Raw genomic sequence first — 21707 nt, 5'->3', positions numbered from 1 at the left:
TAGAATTTCGGAAGAGATGTAGTGTATTTGTATTGTATTTTTGGACGAAATCTGTATTGATTAAATGAAAATCGTACAATCTGGTATTAGAAAAATTTTTGTGTTTAGTCCTTCGGATAACTTGAGATGAACTGTCATGATCAGTTGTCGAAAGCTGTCGTCTAGCAATGAGATTATTGTATGGTTGCTTTGAAAGCAGTATTTTTTGTACGATTTTTTTTGATCGTGTGTACGAGGCTGAATATTTTTTGTCTTCTTGAGAGATGCGGTATGGTATTTGCTGGAGAAATTTAGTTGTGTGCTCTGCTACCGAATTGGACACTATTTTAGCTAGACCCATTGAGTAGATGTTACTAAGGCCTTGTTCACACCGTACGTGCATGAAAACTGATGGAAACTGGCAAGCAGATTTCACTCCGAGACATCAGTTTACAACAGTGCAAGTTTCAATGAGTTTTATACATGTTGTAGATTCCCGCACAGAAAAAAATCTGCACGTGATACTAGAGTTGTGTGAACAGGGCCATGGAGAACAATTGATTTTGTTGTGTCCTTGCAGAAAAACTGAAGTCTCTATGGTGTGAACAGGCCCTAAGACTGGATCAGCCAAATAACAGCTGTGCATGGCACCCAATTAGTTAGTATCTTTTTATTTTCAAAGCTTAACATAAGCTCCTATATAGAAGTTGGTTGTTATGCACAACTGCTCCAGATATTTTCTACTCTAGTTTTAGTAAACTCCCCCTCCCTCCTAGATTGTAAGCTCGAAAGGGCAGGGCCCTCGATCCCTTCATGTTTTGTATTGTTGTTCTGTCCCCCATTGTACAGCGCTGAGTGAACTATTGGTGCTTTATAAATACTGTATAATAATAATAATATTAGGTCAAGTGTATCATTTCACTAAATCGATCTGGATTGGGCATATGTCTGAGGAGTGGGATGGGGGAGAGGCAGAGCAGGAGTTGATCATGAGGAGAAGAAATGAGGCAGAATTGTAGCCTATGCTTTCCAGGGAAGGGGAGATGGGCAGAAGTGTGTGTCAGCTGGAGCAGACTATTGCTGAGAGGAGTGACTTCATTCCATAACCAGGTTTTCCTCTGTATCCTCTACCAGTGAGACATGAAAAGGAGAGTAAAGCTGCCAATACATTAATAATTACCAAATAAGCAATTTGTAATGGAAATTCTCTTCAGTACAGTCGATGACTTGTTGAATGTCCTCTTAAAAGTATTTCAAAGTTTGTTTTTTTTGTTTGGTTTAAACATTTATTTTGTAAATAAGTGCACTGCAGTTTCCCCTCATTCATTATTAGACATTTGTTTGAGAAAAATAAACCGTTCTATGTCTTAGAATTTTCTACACTGTGGTTGAAAACAAATGTTTTGACCCCACTGAAGTTTCAAAAATGAAATGTTCTTGAAACAAAAGTTTTTTTTAAATGAATTTCTTCTAGTGTACAGCCAGTTTAAGGGAGGGGATGCATATCGAGGGAGGTGATCATGGTTTAGGACTAGTGTGGTGCATTGAAATGTCGTTTCTCTGGGTGTAGAATTGCAGCTTGGACTCTTTCTCCTGATGCTTGAAGCTGTAATGGAGCTCTTTTTACCAGACATGAGATGTTAATGGATGAAGGGAGGTGGAGCTGCTTGAGAACATAACGGTCATGAAGACAACTGGTCAGTGGGAATAAACAATGCTTTGGTATCGAGACAGTGGGAGAAGGAATAGTACCCTAAAATTGGTGTTATTTTGAGGATTAGTGCCACGAGGTAAGCACCCCTAATGTCATTGGGAGTCCTGGTGTCCTGTTTGTGTCAGGGCGAGAAATGGGTGACCTGTTTTTAAGGTCAGTAGGATAAATGGTGACCAGTAATTCAATGAAAGAAATAGTGACCCAAAATTAGTGCTGTGGATGGAGGAGTAGTATATGGTTTGCTGCCAAAGGGAAAAAAAGTGTCCTGTAACTGGTATGCATGGGAGTATTGTACCTTTTTTTATTTGGGGTCCATGGGAGGCATAGTGCCTTGTAATTGGTGTCAGTGAGAGGAGTGGTTACCTGTAATTTGGTGTTAATAGGAGTAATGGAGACCTGTACATAGTCGGAGGATTTGTGACTTGGTAATGCTGTCAGTGGGAGGAGTGGTGACTTCTCCCAAGCTTGCCTTCCATGCAGGACTTCTGCAGACCTATCAGTGTATCTCTCTGCTCATACCTCGAAGGGCTGTTCAGGGATGGGGGAAGGATGGTGTGTGTCTGCGGTCCACACCCATTCGACTTTTCATGCGACTTGACAGTTCCAAATCGCATGCCAATTCACACCCTATTGTCAGCAATGGTACCGTTCAAATTGGTGTGACTCATGAAGTTGCATAGATATCAGGCAAGCTGCTTATGAAATTGCACCAGGTTTGCAGCTTTGAAATCGTTCTACTTCAAGTGAAGTAGAACGATTACAATGTCCCGTTTGGTGTGAACTGGGGCTCATCAGTGGATAAGCTTGCAGCACAGCTAGAAAACTGACCACGCTGTGCTCTTATGTCTAGTGTGGCCAGTTTATAAAGGAAAGCAGAGGGACCGGCAGGAACACCAGGGATGTCACACAAAGGAAGCAATACAAAGATAACAGGACTCTTTTTCATACAAGTACATGGTACTGCAGGCACATATTTCTGGAAAATAAAAGTTGGGTTTACATATTCTTTAAATTGTATAATTTTTTTTTTTTCAGTATTCATTTTTATAGCCGTCGTTCTTTTTTTTTTTTTTATCGTATGTAGAACGCAGTAGGAAGATGGAAAATCCACTGGTGGTATTGAATGATATTAAAGGTAGGCGTTATTAGGAACTTAGAGAACGCATTAAAATAATTTAAAAAAAAAAAAAAAAAATTAGAAACCACTGTGTAAAGGTAAATGCTCCACTACATGTCCTACCCACTCCATCCCTAAACACGCACCTGATTCCTGTCACTGTTCTAGCATTATTTTGCCTGCAGCATCGCTTCCCTCAATTCCTGTTCTTATAGGAGACACTGAGAGCAGTGAAGCAATATGCTCCTGCCATGGTCGGACTCCATTGAAGATGGAGCAGGGGTGTGGCTTATTGGTGTCCTGTGGCTATGGAAGCACACAGCCTGTCGCCTGGCTCAGGAGCATGTGTGCGTGGGTGCCTCCTTAGCCCCTGGCTTTCCGAGTCATCCAGAGGAGGGAGGAGCGGACAGTGCTGGATGAGGACTGCCAAAGGAGAATTTACCCCCTTTCCTGACCAGGCCATTTTTTTGCCTTTACGGCGCTGTGTTAATTTAACTAACAATTGCGTGGTCATGCAACGCTGCAACCAAATTAAATTTATGGCCTTTTTTTTTCTCCCACGACTTGAGCTTTCTTTCGGTGGTATTTGATCGCCTGTGCTGTGTGGGTTTTTTTTTTTTTTTTTTTTTTTTTGTTTTTTTTAGCTATAAAAAAGAACTTGAGAAAAAAAAATTTGACTTTTTGCTATTAAACATGTCCAGTAAAAAAGTTTTGAAAAAATTAATTTTGGCACAAATTTACTCCAAAATGTATTCTGCTACATGTCCTTGCTAAAACAAAATCCCAATACGTGTAAATTAATTGGTTTACATGAAAGTAATAGCTTTTACAAATGGTGGTGTGTGTATATATACTAGGATTTTTTTTTTTTTTTCCATTTTTACTAGTAATGGCAGCGATCAGCGACTTATAGTGGGACTGTGGCAGACATTCTGACACTGGGGGGATTGGCTTGGTGTCACTGACATCCCCAATGACACCAATACAGTGATCAGTTCTAAAAAAAAAAAAACCACTGACACTATGCTAATGGAACTGGGCAGGAAGGGGTTAACATGAGGTGCGATCAAAGGGTTAACTGTGTGCAAGGAGTGTTTACTAGGGGGCGGGATGTCTGTGCTTCACTGTAATCACACTGCTGTGGATGGCTGTGCTGTGCACAGCCATCCATAGCAGTGTGCCCTAGCTGACAGGGAGAAGGTCTGTTCGTAAACAAAAAGGACGAGATCCTTGGAAATCTTCGGGCGCCGGCGAGTAATTACCGACCGGGGCTCGGTGATTGACGGCCGCGAATGGAAGCGGTTAAAGGCAGTTTTATTAAAATGACAGACAAATGTTTAATACTTGCTCTATAAAGGGATTTCGTACAAAACCGTCCTGATCCTCTTCTTGGGTTCCCTGCCAGCATACCTGATCTCTCTCTCTTGCCCAGCAAACTGGCTGTGACTGAAAAATTTCAAATGGCTTCCGCTGCTGTTTCAGCCAATGAGGAGGGAGAGTCCTCAGAGGCTCTCATGCACATCGCTCGATCATGATGAGGTTCAGAGAAATATTAGGGGTGCTGGGAGGGCTGCTGCACACAGGTTTATTACCTTCCTGCATATAGTGCCGGAAGATAGAAAAAACCATGAGCCTTTACAACCTCTTTATGCTCTTTATAGGGTGAAATGCATCAGAGCTATCGACCAGGTACAGTGGTGTGTGGTGCATTGTTATAGTGCATCGGGGTACAATTCAAAATGGGTGGCACCCTGGCCTGTGACAAGTCTTGACAGAGAGGGCTCAGTTCATTAAAGCAGATTGCATATGGTGTTTAGGTGATCTTAACATCTTTCTCAAATACCGCGTACAATGCTGAAAATGTCAATTCACTATCCCTATCCTCAAAAAGTAAAAACGCTTTGTAAATACTGCATAGATTGGTGTTCGTCAATTCACTAAAGGAAATGACTAAATACATGCAGTAAAGAAGTAGTCTTAAGCATGCGATACTTAAAGTATTTTATTTCAGCTGGTTGTCAAGGAGCCAGCGGCTGCCGTGTCTCTATCAACCAGTAAATAGCTGCTTGTTAAGGATTGGCCAGCTGCCGCATTCTTAACCACGTTTAATCTGCTGTTCCTCACTGACAGTAAAATGTTAATTTAAAGCGGAGCTCCACCCAAAAGGGGAAGTTCCTCTTTAAGGACTGCTCCCCCGCTGCCCATTAAGGATTGGCACCTTTGGGGGGGGGGGGTACCTGAATTTGACAAGTACCCGCTCCCACTTCCGATCGCCTAGGTGATTGGAAGCGGATGGTGTCCTCCCTCCCTGTAGTCTTTTGGGACACGTGACAGGTCCCAGAACACTACAGGACCATTCATGAAGCGCAGCGCTACTCGCGCATGTGCAGGGGGTACCTGGCTGTGAAGCCGCAAGCTATCACAGCCGAGTGCCCACACTGAGGATGCCGGCCTCCTGGAATACAGGATGGCTGGTGAAATGAGCTGCAGGGGACACACCGAGGGACAGGTAAGTGGCTGTTTTTTAAAAGTCAGCAGCCACAGTTTTTGTAGCTGCTGACTTTTACTTTTTGACAGCGTGAGTAGAACTCTGCTTTAAGAGTGGGAAAAAAACAATGTGCCCCCCCCCCCCCCCATCCATGCCAGGCCCTTAGGGTCTGGTATGGATTTCGAAGTAAACCCCATGCCAGAATTAAAACCGTATCCATATCACACCCTTTATCCTAGCATGCAGTTCAGCAAGCCAAGGGGGGGTGGCTCTCAGTGAGTGTTCACACTAGAATGCAAAGCTGGAAACCCGCAATCCATGCAGGTTTCCCACACCGCATTAAAATTGCTCTCCCCACCACACTGAATCGCATGTGAATTGCAGAGGAATGTGGTGCGGTTTATAGAGTGAACCAAGTCTTAAATGATGGAAGCCTAGCTCATTAAAGATGAGCTCGAGTCAACCTGTAGCTACTGACTTTTAAAAATTGCATACTCCTCTTCCCCAGGATCCAGCGATGTCCTCACCAGGCTTCGGTCCCTGGTGCCAGCATACTAACTGTGCAGCTGCGCTATTTGATTAGTCCCTCAGCTTTCTGGGACATGTCACAATTCAATAAAGGATTTTCCATGTGATGTGAAGGTCACGTGACACCTTTTTCCGAAATATCGCATGAGATAAGTCAATTTGTCAAAGTTAAATATCGAATGTGAGGTAAGTACCTTACCGCACATTTGTTAAAAATGAGATAACAAATCATTAGTCTGTTCACTAAAGAACACACATTCGTTATCTCCTATCAGTAGGCAGTCAGTATTTTAGGACTGTACAAAATAACAATGAAGGGAACTCTACACTGGCCAGTAACTTAAAAAGATACAATGTGTAAGTGTTCTGCCCTGAGCTCAGGAATGAAAATAAATTGTAACATTCCACCTGAGGGAGATGGTCTTGTGAATGAAAGCATGCTAGAATGTTTTCATAGTTTTATAATATTTCTGTGTGCCTTTCTTCCTATGATGCAGTGTTAGCATGTAAGAACCACAAATAATGGAAAATGTAAATAAATATTGAAAAAAGGAAAATATTGAACTCCTTCGGTAAATAACGTTTGCTTCTTAATGAATGCTACTACTTTTGAGATAAATACTGCAGGAGTTATATTAACAAAAATTTGCGTGATATTTATCTCTTACTGGATTGACTCAATTGTCAGTTTAGGACAGGGCTACAGAGCAGTGAGCATTGTCACCCTTAGGCCTGGTTCACACCTAATGAAGTTTGCGTTTGATCCGTTTTTGCAATGCATTTTGCATTTCACTCTGCAGGGTTTTTTTCCCCAGGTTTTTTTTTCCCAGTTTTTTTTTTTTTTGTTAACCCTTTGAGGACCAAGGGATGTATTTGTCCCATGCTTTTAATTGCGTGTATCATCTGATTAAGAACTTAAAACTTTTTTTTTTTTTTTTATGGTTTGAGTCAAAATTTTAGTTCTTATCAACAAACAACAAATGGATCTAGCTTTTTGCCAATTATTTCATGAAATGGCTTAGATACACCAACTGAAGTGTACGAACTTTAAAAACAAAAAAATTGATTCTTTTGACGGTCCTCAAAGGGTTAAAGGGGAAATGTTTTTGTTGCAGGGTAGAATAAAAATGCAAAACGCTGCAAAAACAAACTACATGCATTTCAGCAGTGTCTCCATTGAATTCTCTTGTAGCAAATGTGCTGCTTTTTGCATTTAAAAAAGTCCCTCAGCCTTTTCAAAAACACAGCAGCTCAAAGACTCATAGATGTGAACATGTCCCATAGAAAACCATGTTAAATGGACTGTAGTGTGTTTCTGCAAAAAGCAATAAATGCATTAGTGTGAACCAGGTCTTATGCAGTCCATACAGGGGTCATATTCCGAACAAATTTTCTTTAGAAAAGCAGAAATTTTGTGTATTTGTAATCCGATGGTGCCACCATTTGATTTTGGAATTCAACCAATCAAGCCTTCAGTTTCACTTTGTGTTGCTACAGAATAGAGTTTTCGTGGCCAAGAATTTTTTTCTTTCCAGGTCACAGCTTGCTAATTTCTTTTTTCAATTACATTTCTTGCCAGATTCTTTCATTATTGATTCAAAATGTGTTTGTTTTTCAAAAAATTTCCAACATGCCTGATCACTCAAATTCGATAGACACACGGAAATGGGCTGTTTCTGTGACCTACTAATAGTGGAAAATTCAAGCTAAAATTCTTAAAGATTTTTGAAAGAAAATTCTTTTGGAATTCGACCCGTGTATGACCGGCTTTAGACAGGAAGTCTTACCTGCAGTATTATCAGCAAGAGTAGAAGCACTACATTTAAGGACTATTGCAGTATTTGTATTTTCTCTTTGGGTTTGGATAAACTTTAAAAACAAACTCTGGAACATAGAGGAAAACTACTCTTGCCGTTTGGACTTTATTAAAGTGGTTCTAAAGGCTCAATGTTTTTTTTGCCTTCATGCACTCTATTTTCACCTGGTGATCTGGCCAGCAAGTCTGTCTTTCAAAAGAACAAGCTGTCCTGTAAATATGTTAATTACAGGAATGAGATAAACCATTTATCATGCCCAGGGGTGCTTACAGTGATCAGCTTTTATTTATGCAACACCTTTTTATCCCAAAGGGAGCAAAACGTCTTGCTGTAACTGCTTATAAAGCGTTAGCTGGAGCTAGGCCTCAAATTGTTACTGTATTTAAAACTGCTAGTACTTATTACACCCCCCATCCCCCAGACTGACAATGCTGCTGACCCTATGCTCTTTCATCCAGAATCAAGGCACTCTAAAACTGTGTGTTTACTGGCCAGATCACAGGTAAAAACAGAGGAGAAAAAAAACTAATGCAGTCCCCACAGCTAATGATTGGTGAGCTGCAATATATTACATTTGGGGTTTAATACAGTTTAAAGTGGAGCTATACTCACCTTGGCTCTAGTGGTGCACCTTGCCCAGTCGCTGACATCTTTGGGTGGGCGTTCAGTCAGATTAGGCATTGCCAAATTTGTACTGTGAGCTGCGCATGCGTGACGCACTCTACAGGGGCTGACAGGCAGGTGAGTAACTTTTAAGGCAGAAGAAACAGGGCATGACTCTTAAAATTTCTGCCTGTTCACCATCTTGTTGTTTTTACCTAAAGTTGAACTTTGGCAAAGGTGAAATCCATTGTGCCAGAATCATTTCTCACTTATTGTATATTAATCTGTTGTGTATATTCAGTATCTGCATCCAGAGTTGTATGCCCATATGGCTGTATTACACAGGTACTTTTGTATACACGTTTATAGTCACAGGCAGCCATTGCCTTCTATAGGTGGCTGTGTGCAGTACCTATGGTCTCCTTGGTGGGAAAGTAATCTGGCATTTAGGTCTTATGGCCAGATACAGCCCTGCGCATAAGCTCTTACACAAAGTACACTGTTAGCCTGGCACTTCAGTTATACAGGGTGTTTGTCACAGTTTGGCTCCGTAATTCATGAGCTTTTGTGCATTAAAGGTTTCCTCTTCTTTGTCTATAGATTAATGCTCCTCAGCATGAAGTGTGTAGTGGTGAGTGCTCCTAGCTGTGACATGGAACAGCCAATCACAGCTGCTGTACTTTTGTGGGAACCAAGCAACATGGTTCCTGATCATGTGATAACCGTGACAGTGATCACGTGACTCTGTTGGTAAACAACTGACGATGACAACTTCTGTTTTCTATTCCTTTGAATCAGTTTCTGGTGTACCCCACTGAAAGGGAATTCTCAGCCTAGCCATAGCCAGTGAGCTTATTGAATGATTATGTCCAGTTCATCTTGAACAAATACGTTTTGAGCCCCAGCGCTTTATTTTGCAATATTTTCAGTGTTTTAACTTGTCAAGCACAAACAGGATATTTTTTTTTCTAAAAGACAATACAGTGTTTAAAGCACAGATAAAATGTTAAAAGTCCTATGTTAAAGTGTATCTATGATCCGCATGGAAAATCATTTATTTCCACATTGTATTTCCAATATTGGTAACCTACACCTATTAATCTTGAAGTGAATTATCTTGAAGATTGTAGACTTTGAAGATTCCTACATATTTATGTCCTTGAATTTTGTAACACATATAGTGCCTTGAAAAAGTATTCATACCCCTTTGAAATTTTCTACATTTTGTCACGTTACAAGAAAAAACATTTACATTTTTGGTTGTGTTTGTATGTGATAGACCAACACAAAGTGGCACGTAATAGTGAAATGGAAGGACAATGATAAATGGTTTTCAAAATTTTTTACAAATATGTGAAAAATGTGGCGTGCATTTGTATTTAACCCTCTTTACTCTGATACCCCTAACTAAAATCTAGTGGAACCAATTGCCTTCAGAAGTCACCTAATTAGTAAATACCTGCGTGTAATTTAACTGCCTTCCGCCCGCCATATAGTACTATGATGGACGCAAGGCGGTTCTCTCATTCTGGGAGGACGTCATATGACGTCCTCCCATTCTAATCGCGCATGCGTGGCTCCGGGAGGACGGTGCGCTGCATCCCTCGGACACAGCGGATCACCGATCCATGCAAAGAGCCGAAGATGTCGGCTTGGTCATGTGATCAGCTGTGTCCAATCGCAGCTGATCACATGTAAACAGGGAAATGCTGGTCATCTACATTTCTCTCCTCACGAGCTGTCACGCGCTATATATATATATATATATATATATATATATATATATATTTGCAAATAACACAATGCTAAACCCAATTTTTTGTTAGAAAATAGAAGATGTTACGCCGAGTTTATAGATACCAAACATCTCACGCTTTAAATTTGTGCACACCCATGCAGCGGCAACAAACATACATTTTACTATCCGGGCGATGCTTTGAAAGCCTTTACAGGTTACCACCTTAGATTTACAGAGGAGGTCTGGTGCTAGAAATACTACCCATGATCTGACATTCTCAGTGATGCATCTCGTGTGGGCTGTTTGCATATGTGCAGGACCCATGCATGCATTTGCCTGTGCGTGCGGGGGTGCTTTTAAAAATGGTTTTAAATTATTTTAACACTTGCTTTTAATTTTTCTTTTTTGATCACTTTTATTCCTGTCACAACGAATGTAAACCATCCTTTGTGACAGCAGTAGGAAGTGACAGGTACTCTTTATTGAGAGATCTGAGGGGTCAATAAGACCCCAGATCCTTCCTCTGCCCTTGAAAGCATTTGATCACACCAAGATCGGTGTGATCAAATGCTTTCCATTTTTAAAAATGGCGTTTTTACATCTGGGGAACCCGGAAGTTATGTATGCTCAGTGTTTCCTATATCATAGAGGCGGACAGAGCTGTTCTGGTCTTTGTATGCATTTATGATCAGGCGGCGGAAGCGCCAGATGGTCGATTGGATGGCCTAGTGCGACGGGACAGCCCACAGAAGAGTGTCCCCTCCCACTGCTTATAAAAGTGATCCAGTGGCTAGTTAGCCACTTGGATTTCTTTTACAAGAAAGTGAACAATCGGCTCTAATTCCTGCTGCTTGCCTGCAGCAGGGCTAAATATAAAAAAAAAGCTCTTGCCCGACGCTCAGAACTGCATGTCCCGGGTGTCGGGCTATACGACCTGCACATTCCTGCTTAGATTGTAAGCTCTAACAAGCATGGTCCCCTGTTTCCTCTTGTACCAAATTGTATTGTAACTGTAATGTCTACCGTCATTTTGTAAAGCGCAGCGCAAACTGTTGGAGCTATATAAAGGACGATACAATTTGCACATCCCTGGAGTCAGCACAGGAATCACTGCTTGCATGACATGTAGTCATGAGAAATCAAAAGTAAACTGCAAAGGAGAAGCTTCAAAGCATACAGGGAAATCCCGAAAGTTGCTGAAAGATGACCAGCAGAAAAGCAGCACTCACAACGTGAAAGCGGATATCTCAAGTAATCTTATACTGGATTGTCAAAAATAACTCTTTGGATTGTAGAACTCCTTTAATAAGTGCCAACTGTGTTTTACCAGTGGTACCAAATAAAGGCTTTACATTTTTAAACCGTGTAAAAAAAATGAGGCAGGTAAATGATGTTATAAAGTTATTTTATAAATATTGACGCTGCTCGATTTGATATGTGCATCCAATGACACAATAAATAAAATGGCTAATACAGAACTACAAATCCTTTGGCAGGTAAAACTGCTTCTTTATATGTATTTATTGGTTTGCCTGGAGTTGACTTTAAATGGGTCTCATTTATGAAGGTGAAATCTGTTTTGACCCTGGCACACTGCCCCAAGCCTCATTTACAATGATTGCTGCTGTTCCTTTAAAAGAGGACACATTTAAAAAAAAAAATGTGGTAGGGTTACACCCTGATAAAGTGCAGGATTTCATGGACAAAATGCATCTGGAAGATGTTCATATTCGTTGAGGTGTGTGGAAAATGGATGGGCCGTCTAATGCTCCACACATCAACACACAAACGTGTTTACTGCAGCTTGCTGTGTTGTGGTGTGAATGGGCCATAAAGCATTGTTCTGACAGTATTCTGTTGTGCTAATAATGCAGTTGCTACCTATTACGTTTTCTACGTTAGCCCAGCTGCCATTCCCTCAGTACTACATTTGCAGGTAGTTTGACTCGATGTGTGTTTTGTATAGACGATGGGGTTGATTTACTAAAGGCAAATACACGGTACACTGCGAGTGCGGTTGCTCTTGATCTGAAGGGAATCCAGTTGTGCAAGCAAAAATTTATTTTTTATTTTCCTTACATTTGCTTGGGTTTTCTTTGCAAAGTGAAACTTTACCTCATTCACTATGCTCTGGAACAACTGCACTTGCAGTGCACAGTACACTTGCCATTAGTAAATCAACCCCATTGACTTGTTTTTAATGCTTATTGTATTTGTGCTTGTTATGAATTTGCTATGCTTTGTATTTCACTGGAAAGGTTTGTAAATACAGTATGTACACATCTGATACTGCCTGTAATAACAGTTTGACAAATGCATATAATAATAAAGCTTGAAGTGCAACAATTTAGGGACCATTCATATAATTGCATTGTGATAACATGCGCTAAATTACACAGTGAGTTTTGGTGTCATTTTTGAGTGGTACTTCAAAGCACCTTCAGTATACAACAATCTCCAGAGGCATTTAGCTAAATGATGTGCCTGTATGCTTACTGTGTCAGAGCCAAGCTGCTGCCCAGCTATGCACAGATAAAGCTCCCATCTCCTGAGAAAGTGCCCACCTGGAATTGGAACCTCTTCTTCTAGCGCTTCCAAGCATCTGGTTGTACTGTTGTAATCTGCTGGGCTCCGCTGTAAAGCTGGCCATACAAAGATCTAAATTTGGCAGGTCCAGTAGGGACTGCATGAATTTCGATGCATGTATGGGCACTGTGGTTGCGAGCAAACGTCGATCTACTTATTAACTTGTGTTCAACTGGTCTGTTAGTAAATGTCTTTAAGACCAGTGTGTTCTGACAGTGGGGGAAGTCTTTCCGCTGTTGGAATAAATGGGCACAGTGGGAGATTTTTGCATCCACACATTTAAGAGAGGAGTAAAAGAAAAACCAATGTACTGACCAGTCTATAGGTAAACATTATGCTGTGACAGTGAAGAACATTATTAGGAATCATTTAACTAATTTGTCATACAGACTTACCTGTTAAGACCTGAGTGGGCAGAAAACATAATCTGTATCCCAACAATGCCCCAACTGTAGGAGGTACACAATGGAACCTACAAGCAAACTAAAGTGTTACTAAACCCACAACAGTAAAATCAGTCTCTTTATGCAATAAAGCATGCTTGTTGTTCTCACTGTGGAACCTAAGGGGTTAATCCTCTGGATTGTATAAAAAGGCTGTTTTGATCCTTTCTTCTCTGTTCCTCCCCTCTTTCAAGTGACCACCTCTTATCTGCAGACTGAACCATAGGCATGCTCAGTTTGTGTGTATTGGTAGAGAGGTTTTTTTTCTTGGAGTGCATGTGATTAGCACAGAGCCAATCAGCACTGTCCAGACAGAGATCAGGGGATTTCCATCCTCTTAGAGCAGAAAGAAAACTCCTCCTACAAGTTTTAGCTATTGGTGGGTTGGACACAGAAGTCACAAGACTGCTCTAACTACTGAGAAAAGGTATTTAGCAGTTTATATTTACTAAAATAATTGCACTTCCATGTTCTGTGTACTGTGGGAGACCAGATATAGTGAATGCAGGGTCCTGAGTTTAGTAACACTTTAAACTGGAGCCTTTCCCTGGCATGGTCCCCTAGTTGCAGAAATGCCTATTTCTCTTCTTTTGAGAACTGCATTGAGAAGTACTTTTACTTGAATTGTATTCCAGGTTTGCTTGTATTCATCTGTGATAACGTGCAATAATTTAAGACTTTACATAAAGTCCGAAGAATCATTAGGGTCTTCACTTTATATAGTCTGAATACCATGCTATAGATATATTATTTATCGTTGTAACAGAGCATATTCCACACTGCTCTTCCTTTCATTTTCTGGGAAAAAACAAAAACCAGCTTTGGAAAAAAAAAAAATCTGTGTTTTTTTGAGCTTTTTTTCCAGGCCTTCCCATCTCCACACTGAAGATAGTTTTTCAAGTCTGTTTGGGATTAAATGAAGAGACAGAAGGATTTGAGGCAGCCTACATCCACAGAAGATCTGTGGTTAGTTCTTACGACTGGGAGGACGTCATATGACATCGTCTTGGAATAACAGTGATCCCGCTCTGCTATCTTTAGTCTATAGGCCAGGCGAGAGGCAGTTAGTGTCCAGTCACATGACCACCAAACTGTTTAACCAAATTATGCTTTTGGAAAAAATTAGGTGTTTACGTTTTTTTGGAGTATTACTTTAAGATATTGGCTGCGTAGTGTGGCTTTGTATTGGGTTTACAAATACTGATGAAATGTTAAAACTATTCTTATGTATTCCTTCGTGTCTTTTGTATGTGCCAATACAAAGGAAGTGTAAAAAGATAAATGGCTTATTCTTCAAAGATTTTAAAATAGCCTGGACAGATTTGTTGGTACCCCTAGAAAATATAAATGATTAACACTGATATGATGCAATTACATAAAAATCTGAAGTATCACTATTTTATAACAAGCCTATTAAGTAGAAAAAAAGTGATAACTGTTTGTCAGCATCATGTGCACCACTCAGAACATGGATAGCAGCAAAATAGCTGTTTGGTTGGCTCAAAAAGAAAAGTATAGACCAGCATGTCAAAGGTAAAGGCTGTAGAAAAATACAGTTGCAAGTGATAAGGTTAAGGTCCATGGGAATGTAGCTAACTTCCCTGGACATGACCACAAGAGTAAAATCGGCAGGACATATAATTTCCTGCTTCGTGCAATGATATTGCATAGAGCAGTCCTGAACCTCCTCTTCTGGGGTCCCCCACTGGCTCTTGAGGCTTTTCCTCTTCTGTGTGTGCCCCCAAAACAAGCTGCTTGCTATGTGGGCACACCTGTAGGTTTGATCTCAGGCTGGGCTGTGTTCGTTTGTTGATGCACACAGTGCAGCTGAGCCTGGTTATCATAGGCTTTTGGGATTTTGACAGAAGCAGAAGCTCCTGCTGTAGAGCAGAGAGGGGATAGAGCACGGGCACAGCGCTGAATGAGCTTCCTCAACATATGACACATTTTTTGGGGGGCATGCAAGTACCTGGTTTTGAGAGGTCCGTCTCTGGTCGATCCGAGCGGAAGTTTGGCACCAATTGTTTTCCTGCCACCTTGTGGAACACTTCACAGGTCCCAGAAAGCTGCAGGACCAATCAGATTGCGCAGTGAGCACCTGACTGTGAAGCTTCAAGCATTCATAGCTGGCTGGCCACAGTTAGTATGCTGGTGCCAGGGACAGGAGCCCAGTAAAGAAATTGACCAGGTGAGGACAGCTCTGGATCCTGGGACAGATGAGTGTCCTATTATTAAAAGTCAGCAGCTAGAGTTTTTGTAGCTGCTGACTTTTTAAATATTTGAACCAATGACTGAACTGCTTTAACCCTTTCGCTGCCAGAGCCGTTTTTGCATATATATATTTTTTTTACACGTTTAAAAAAAAATAATTTTAGGCCTGAAGATTACACTTCCAAACATATATTTTCTGAAAGCAGACACTTTAGAGAATAAAATAGTGGTAGTTCCAATTTGTCACATGATGATATTATTGCAAAGGTCTAGGAAACACAAAATTTCAGTAAAAATCTCATAAAATGAATTTTACAGCAAACAAACACAAATTACCTACATTTTTGTAAACCTATAAAAGACGAGGTTGTGCCGAGTAAATAGGTACCCAACATGCCAAACCTTAAATTTGTCTGCTATGAAATTGTGTCAAAACTCCAGTACCCTATATTTTCTATAGATGACGCTTCAGAAGCTCAAATAGGTCATCAGTTTAGCTTTACAGAGGAGGTCTGGTGCTAGAATTCTTGCTCACTCTGGTGTGCGTGGCGATATGTAACTAGTATTGCAATTGACAATTCTCACGTGTTGGTGCCCCAACGTGTGCGTTTACATTCGTACATGCATATATTTGGGGGGGGAGTGTAGTAAGTGCTTGGGTGTCCATCTTCTTTTTTTTTTTTTTTTACAATAAAAAATTGCCTGACTGCTTCCACCTGATGAGCAGGAGTCTGCCTGTCAGTTTTATACTGGCTGTAGCCACCAGATTGTGTATGTAACTCCCTTCTGTCAGGCCCGTACGGCATACAGACCTGGCAGCAAAAGGGTTATTGCAGAGAGTGCAAGAAATGTTGAGCCTTTAGAACCACTTTAAGTCCATTTATATTTTATGGATCATATAAATCTGATAAACCATTGCACTGCTATTATTTGACTGAAAAAAATTCAACTACTATCGTTTTGTTGTATGGGTCCTCTGACATGAACCTAAAACTCCAAAATATATTCTGAAAACAGTCTGAATACACTATTTAGGGAATTGTTTTGGAAATTCCAGGATAAAGCTAAAACAGTTTAGTGCCCTAAAGGGGAGCGTGGAATAGTACAGACAGTTTGCAAAATCTGTGCTTTTTGCATCTGTCTAACAGACTTGAAGTCTGCGTTTTTTTGTAACGGACATTCATGGACAGATGTACAAATGACAATTTATACAAACTGGCCATGAATTTACTGATGGTCGGTAATCCTGGGGTTTAGTAGCTATCCCAAATCCTTGGCTCTATCTGGCTGCACAGTTGCAGCATTTAGTTCAATGCCTAAAACAGCCTCCCTGGGAAGGCACAACTGGAGGAGATTGTACAATTTCTGTTCTTAAAGCAAAGTTCTGCCCCCCCCCCCAAAAAAAAAAAATTTAAAGTCAGTAGCTAGAAATACTGTGGCTGCTGACTTTTAATAGTAGAGCACTTACCTGTCCATGTATCCAGCAGTGTCCTCACCCAGAGCTGATTCTTCAATTGGCTGTTGGATGCTGGCGCCGCCATTTTGATTAAGGGAAGCCAGCAGTGAAGCCTTGGCCATTTCCTACTGTGCATGTGTACTTCTAGCTCAGTTTGGTGTGTGCTGTACCTGCTCACCCCCCCCCCCCCAACAAAAAAATGTGGAGGGGGGGGGGATTGAGGCAGTTAAGTGGTGCTTCCTCTAGGCTCTGGATAGGAGGCACAAAATTTCACAAATCCAATTAATTATTTCCCACCTACTTTTTTGCATTCAATTTGGGGTAAAGTTAAAGCATAGCTATGGTCAACATGTAAATCCTATATTTAATTTCTATATTGCATTTCAATTATTTCTAGTCTACTCCTATTCATTTCAATGATCTTGAAGTTTGTAAACTTGGTAAATACCACACATTTGCTTCTTGAACTCTGTCATGCACATTGACTGTTCCCTAATGACCTATTGATGGACACTGCTATGTCACACAATTCTGAGCCTGCCTTCAGGAGGTGCAGTCAGTTCAGGAATCACTACTTGCAGGCAGGTACCATGGGATGTGTATTTTTAGAAATTGAAAGTAAACAGCAGAGAAGCTGCAAATCCTGTCGGGTTTCCAGGAAGTTGTGCAAAGAGATGACCAGCAAACAAGCAGAATTTACAACATAAATGTTTTTGTTTTTTTTCAAGCTTAGATTTGATTTTCAAAAATAACTTTTGTTTCTATTCCTATCCCAATGCTGCCATAAAATGAAAGTATATGCTGTGACCGTAGGATTTCCTCTGAGGAGCTGCATAAAGTTTTAGGATTTACCTGTCAGTCGTCCATCTGGGCAAACCCTGCCTTCTCGGAGTTGTATAAATTACAATAAGCTGGTGAAGTGGAGAGCCCATATCTTTACATGTTTGTCACAAATATTTGCAAGTGGACTCCTTAAATCCTTTTTTCTATTTCCAACAACAGTCTAATTTGCCTCAAATTGCACATTTCTATTATGCTTAGCTTTTCTGTCTGGGTCTATAAAAACACTGGCTGGCATTTAACCGCTGTCTTTAATCTTGTGCGTGACCCAGACGGTACCAAGGGGTTTATATTAAATTGGAATATACCATGTTGTTCAATTACATAAAGATCAACTCTTGCAAGGCTGTGGCCTAATGGGGTAAATATGTTGGGCTGATTGAAGGGAGCAGTGAGAGGTGGCTTTGGAGTCCGTTTTTTCACTGCTCTCTAAATGTGTTCCACTGACCGACTCACCTTTACATTCTGTTGGGGTTAGAGTCATAACACTTTTTGTAAGTGATTTAATTTGAGAAAAATGACCCTGCTTGGCGTAGGTGTGAAAGGGATCATTGAGATCTCATTCATATGATGTGGCAATGCTGGAAAAAGATATTGGCACTCAGTGGTCCCCATGCCTAATAAGGTGATTCAGTTAATGTTACATTTAAATGCTAAAAACTTTGAATTTTGTAAGATGTAATTAATCGATAAAGAAACCTCTTGATTTAAGAAAAAATTAATTTTAGTATGTGTGCATAAAATGGAAAAAATGGCTCTGGCAGCAAAAGAGCTAAAGCAGTATTCTCTCAAGCATAATTGCACACATTTGGGTGTTTTGCAGCAGGGTGGATTTGATTTAAATCAAACTGATTTAAATCACTAGTCAGTAAGGCTTGATTTAAATCATAGTTTTCTACATAAAGACTAATTCTTGCTGGTATAACTTTTAATATGCAAGTAGATGAAGATTTTTAGAATAACTTTTCATATTAGTTTTTTTTTATCCCCAATTTAATAGGTTAATAATTCATATTTGGACAACTTTTCTGTTGTACTTAGGAAGGAGAAAAATAATCATTACCTTAATAATAACAATTTAAATAGATTTCTTCAACTGAAACAATAACATTCCAGCATATGGTATTTGCTTAAACAAAAATCCATGTTTGTTAACTAATTTGGCTAAACAAAATATATATATTTTAAGAAACGTAGACTGTCAGCCCCTTCCTCCTCACACTTAGTTTCACTTTCTTCTTGTGCAGATCTATTCCACTCCAAACAATCAGAAAAATATTGTTTCTATTCTATTCACTGAACTTCTTGAAACTTAGCACTGAAGGGGTTGGTTCTGTATTCATAGGTTTGTAGAAGTTAGGATTAAGGTCTTTTTCTTAACTCTGTTCATGTTATAACATTTTTGCTGTGAAGAAGAGGCATGTGATCTCCGCTGAGTCAAATTCAGTTTTGAGAACTGCAAAAAAGTAAACCAAGCATCTGATAATATCTTGTAGGCAGAGAAACTGCCCAATAATCTTACAAAAACCTCTGGAAGAGCATGACATTGTGAATGGATTAATGGAATTTATTTACCAAAAAAATTAAACATTTACAGCCTTATTCTACATAATTAAAAAACTAATCTTTATTTCATGATGGAATAACCTTTGGATGGTAATATATTTTCCTCATAAAGCATTTTATTTAAAAAAATCCAATTTAAATCAAAAAAATCCGTTTTTTTTTTTTTTTTTAAATCATTGATTTTTATCCACCCTGTTTTGCAGGCATATGATCCAGTGCATGATTAAAATATTTGTTCACTTTTGGTGATATTTGTTCAAAACATCTTCACTACAGTAAAAAAAAAAGCCTTTCTTTTTTTGTATAGGAGTGCTTTCTTTGCAAGATACTTAAGTCCATTGTCCTCCCCTCTCCATCCTGCAGATAGCAGGACATTTCCTCCCCATGCATGTATAGTCCACTCTCTCTTACAGCTCGGTGTTCCATGAAACTAAATGGGTGGATTGTGCATGCTTGGGAAGGAAGCATGCCTGAGCTGACTTAACATATGGGTGTCCAGTGCACTTTCTGACAGCTCATTATTCTGCGAGTCAGAGCGAAGTGCGCATGCTTGGGTAGGGATCAAAACAAAGTGCTCATATGTGAGCTGCCAGGGTTGTGCAGCCAACGCTCAGTAGGTTCTGCCATCTGCAGGGTAGAGAGGGGAGGGCAATGGAGTAAGTATTATTTTACAAAACGCAAGGCTTCATGTTAAAATACTGAGAATGTTGTAATGCATAGGGATGTTTTTGTCAAATGTCATTGTGTGTAACACTTTAGGGCCTAAACCTGTGCAATTCCTGCATGGTGCAATTTTTGCCACTCACACTCCACAATAAAAGTGTACCTATGGTCAAAATATAAAATCCTATATTCATTTCCACTTCGTATTTCAATTATTTTAGCCTACTAATATTACTGAATGATCTTAAAGTTTGTAAATGCACTTTGTGAAGAATCCCTCATTTACTTTCTAGAGATCTGTGACACATAATCACTATGCCCTGTGAGTAGGTACTGCAGAGTCCCAGAATTCATGGAGCCTGCCTCCTGAACTACAGAGGTGCTGAGAGGAGTCGTCTCAGGAGGCGGAGTCCATACAGGAATCACTTATTTTAGACAAGTTACCATGGGATAGCTGTTTTTTAGAAATTGCAAGTAAACATCAGATAAGTTGCAAATCGTGCAGGAAATCCTGCAAGTTGTAGAAATAAATGGCCAGCAGACAGACAGAATTCACAAACTGAAAGGAGATTTTTCAAGGAAGCTTATATTGCATTGGTATAAATAATTTTGTAGTGTTACTACGCTGAGGTTATAAAACGACAATGTATGCCGTGATTGTAGAATTTCTTAACATTAAGTTATATTCAGGAGTCTAAATATTAAACTGTTTTGACCTGTTCTTTTCAGTAATAATTTTTATATGAAATAATTGTGTTTTTTGATTGTGTATAATAGCTTTGACAAATTACTTGCGTTATTTTGTGGTATGCGGTGTCAGTATAAATATTTTATAGGGTAACTCTTTGCTTCTTTCTTAGCTGGAGATGCTGATGACCCACCAAGAATTACTCCTAATCCAGTAATAAATGGAAATGTTGCTATGGCAGATGGCCACAATAATACAGAAGAGGACATGGAAGATGGTAAGTTTTGAAAAAGGTGTGCAGCAATCGCCAATTACATAGTCAGACTCAACATTGAAAATAAGCATTCTATAGGTCTTCATGAATGTGTCAGTTTCTATGACACACATAAAATGCTCTGCAAAGCTCAGCACCTGAATTCTTACAGTGAAACTAAACATTTCTAGACATTCCCTATAAAGAAAATCATTTTTGCATTAAGAAAATACCAGGTTTTTTGCGCTTTAAATAATGTTTTTAGGAAGAGGGGGAAGTCTCTGGTACTGCTGCTGGAGCACAGTGCAGCTTAAAGAGTAACTTTGCTGGGATTTTAACAAACTTTGCTGCAAATTCTTGCCTATTCTGTAGAAATTGCTGTTTGTGTCCATGTGGAAATTTGAGTATAATTGGAGTGATTTTATAATTATCACATGCAGTGTTCTGCTGAGGGAAGTGGCAGTCTGCATCCCTTTTTTAGATGTGATTTCCCTTTTGGGAGTATGACAAAAATTACATTTTTGCGTCAGAGAATGCCCAAAATATGACCTGCATGCTAGTGAAGACCTCTGGAAAGTGGTGGAAGGGAAAACTTGTAAACCAATCACACAAGCAGGAAATTGCATATCTGGAAGGTGTTTTATACACAAACTATGTACAGAAGACCTCCAGATTGCCACATTGCATTGCATTTTACAGAAAATCACAGTGCTGCATATTGAGAGCAAAAGGTAATTTTTAATTACGTTCAATGACAACGTGACTTGTGCAGCAATTGTATATGCTATATTTTTTTATTTGTCATTTTTTTCCCCCCATGAAAGTGTAGTTACACTTCAAGGTATGTAGTACAAGCTACTACGATAATTACAGCCTAAGCAGTGGCCAATTTGTTTTGGCATGCCAATTTGCAGGCTGGCCCAAATTGCAGGATAAGTTCACCTTTTGAAAGAAAAAAAAAAAATTAAAGCATATCTTTTTGCAGGTAAAAAAAAGGTGCATGTATTTATTTTTTTA

The 21707-nt window shown here is 39.8% G+C and overlaps 1 protein-coding gene across 4 annotated transcripts in view; it reads left to right on the top strand.

Moving 5' to 3' along the window:
* Positions 1-21707, top strand: part of USP7 (ubiquitin specific peptidase 7) — a 264238-nt gene that overhangs the window by 18394 nt on the left and 224137 nt on the right. For all 4 annotated transcript variants that reach the window (XM_089692216.1, XM_089692212.1, XM_089692209.1 and 1 more), the window contains exon 2: positions 20610-20714. In XM_089692216.1, the coding sequence (XP_089548342.1) occupies positions 20610-20714 (105 nt within the window). The remainder of the gene's footprint in view (positions 1-20609; positions 20715-21707) is intronic.

The sequence above is a fragment of the Staurois parvus genome, unplaced genomic scaffold, assembly GCF_062004578.1.
Source record: "Staurois parvus isolate SC_StPar_1 unplaced genomic scaffold, SC_StPar_1.0 ptg000022l, whole genome shotgun sequence".
NCBI classification, from domain to species: Eukaryota; Metazoa; Chordata; class Amphibia; order Anura; family Ranidae; genus Staurois; species Staurois parvus.
The sequence above is the reverse complement of the archived record's forward strand: the minus strand, read 5'-3'. Positions and strand labels throughout refer to the sequence as shown.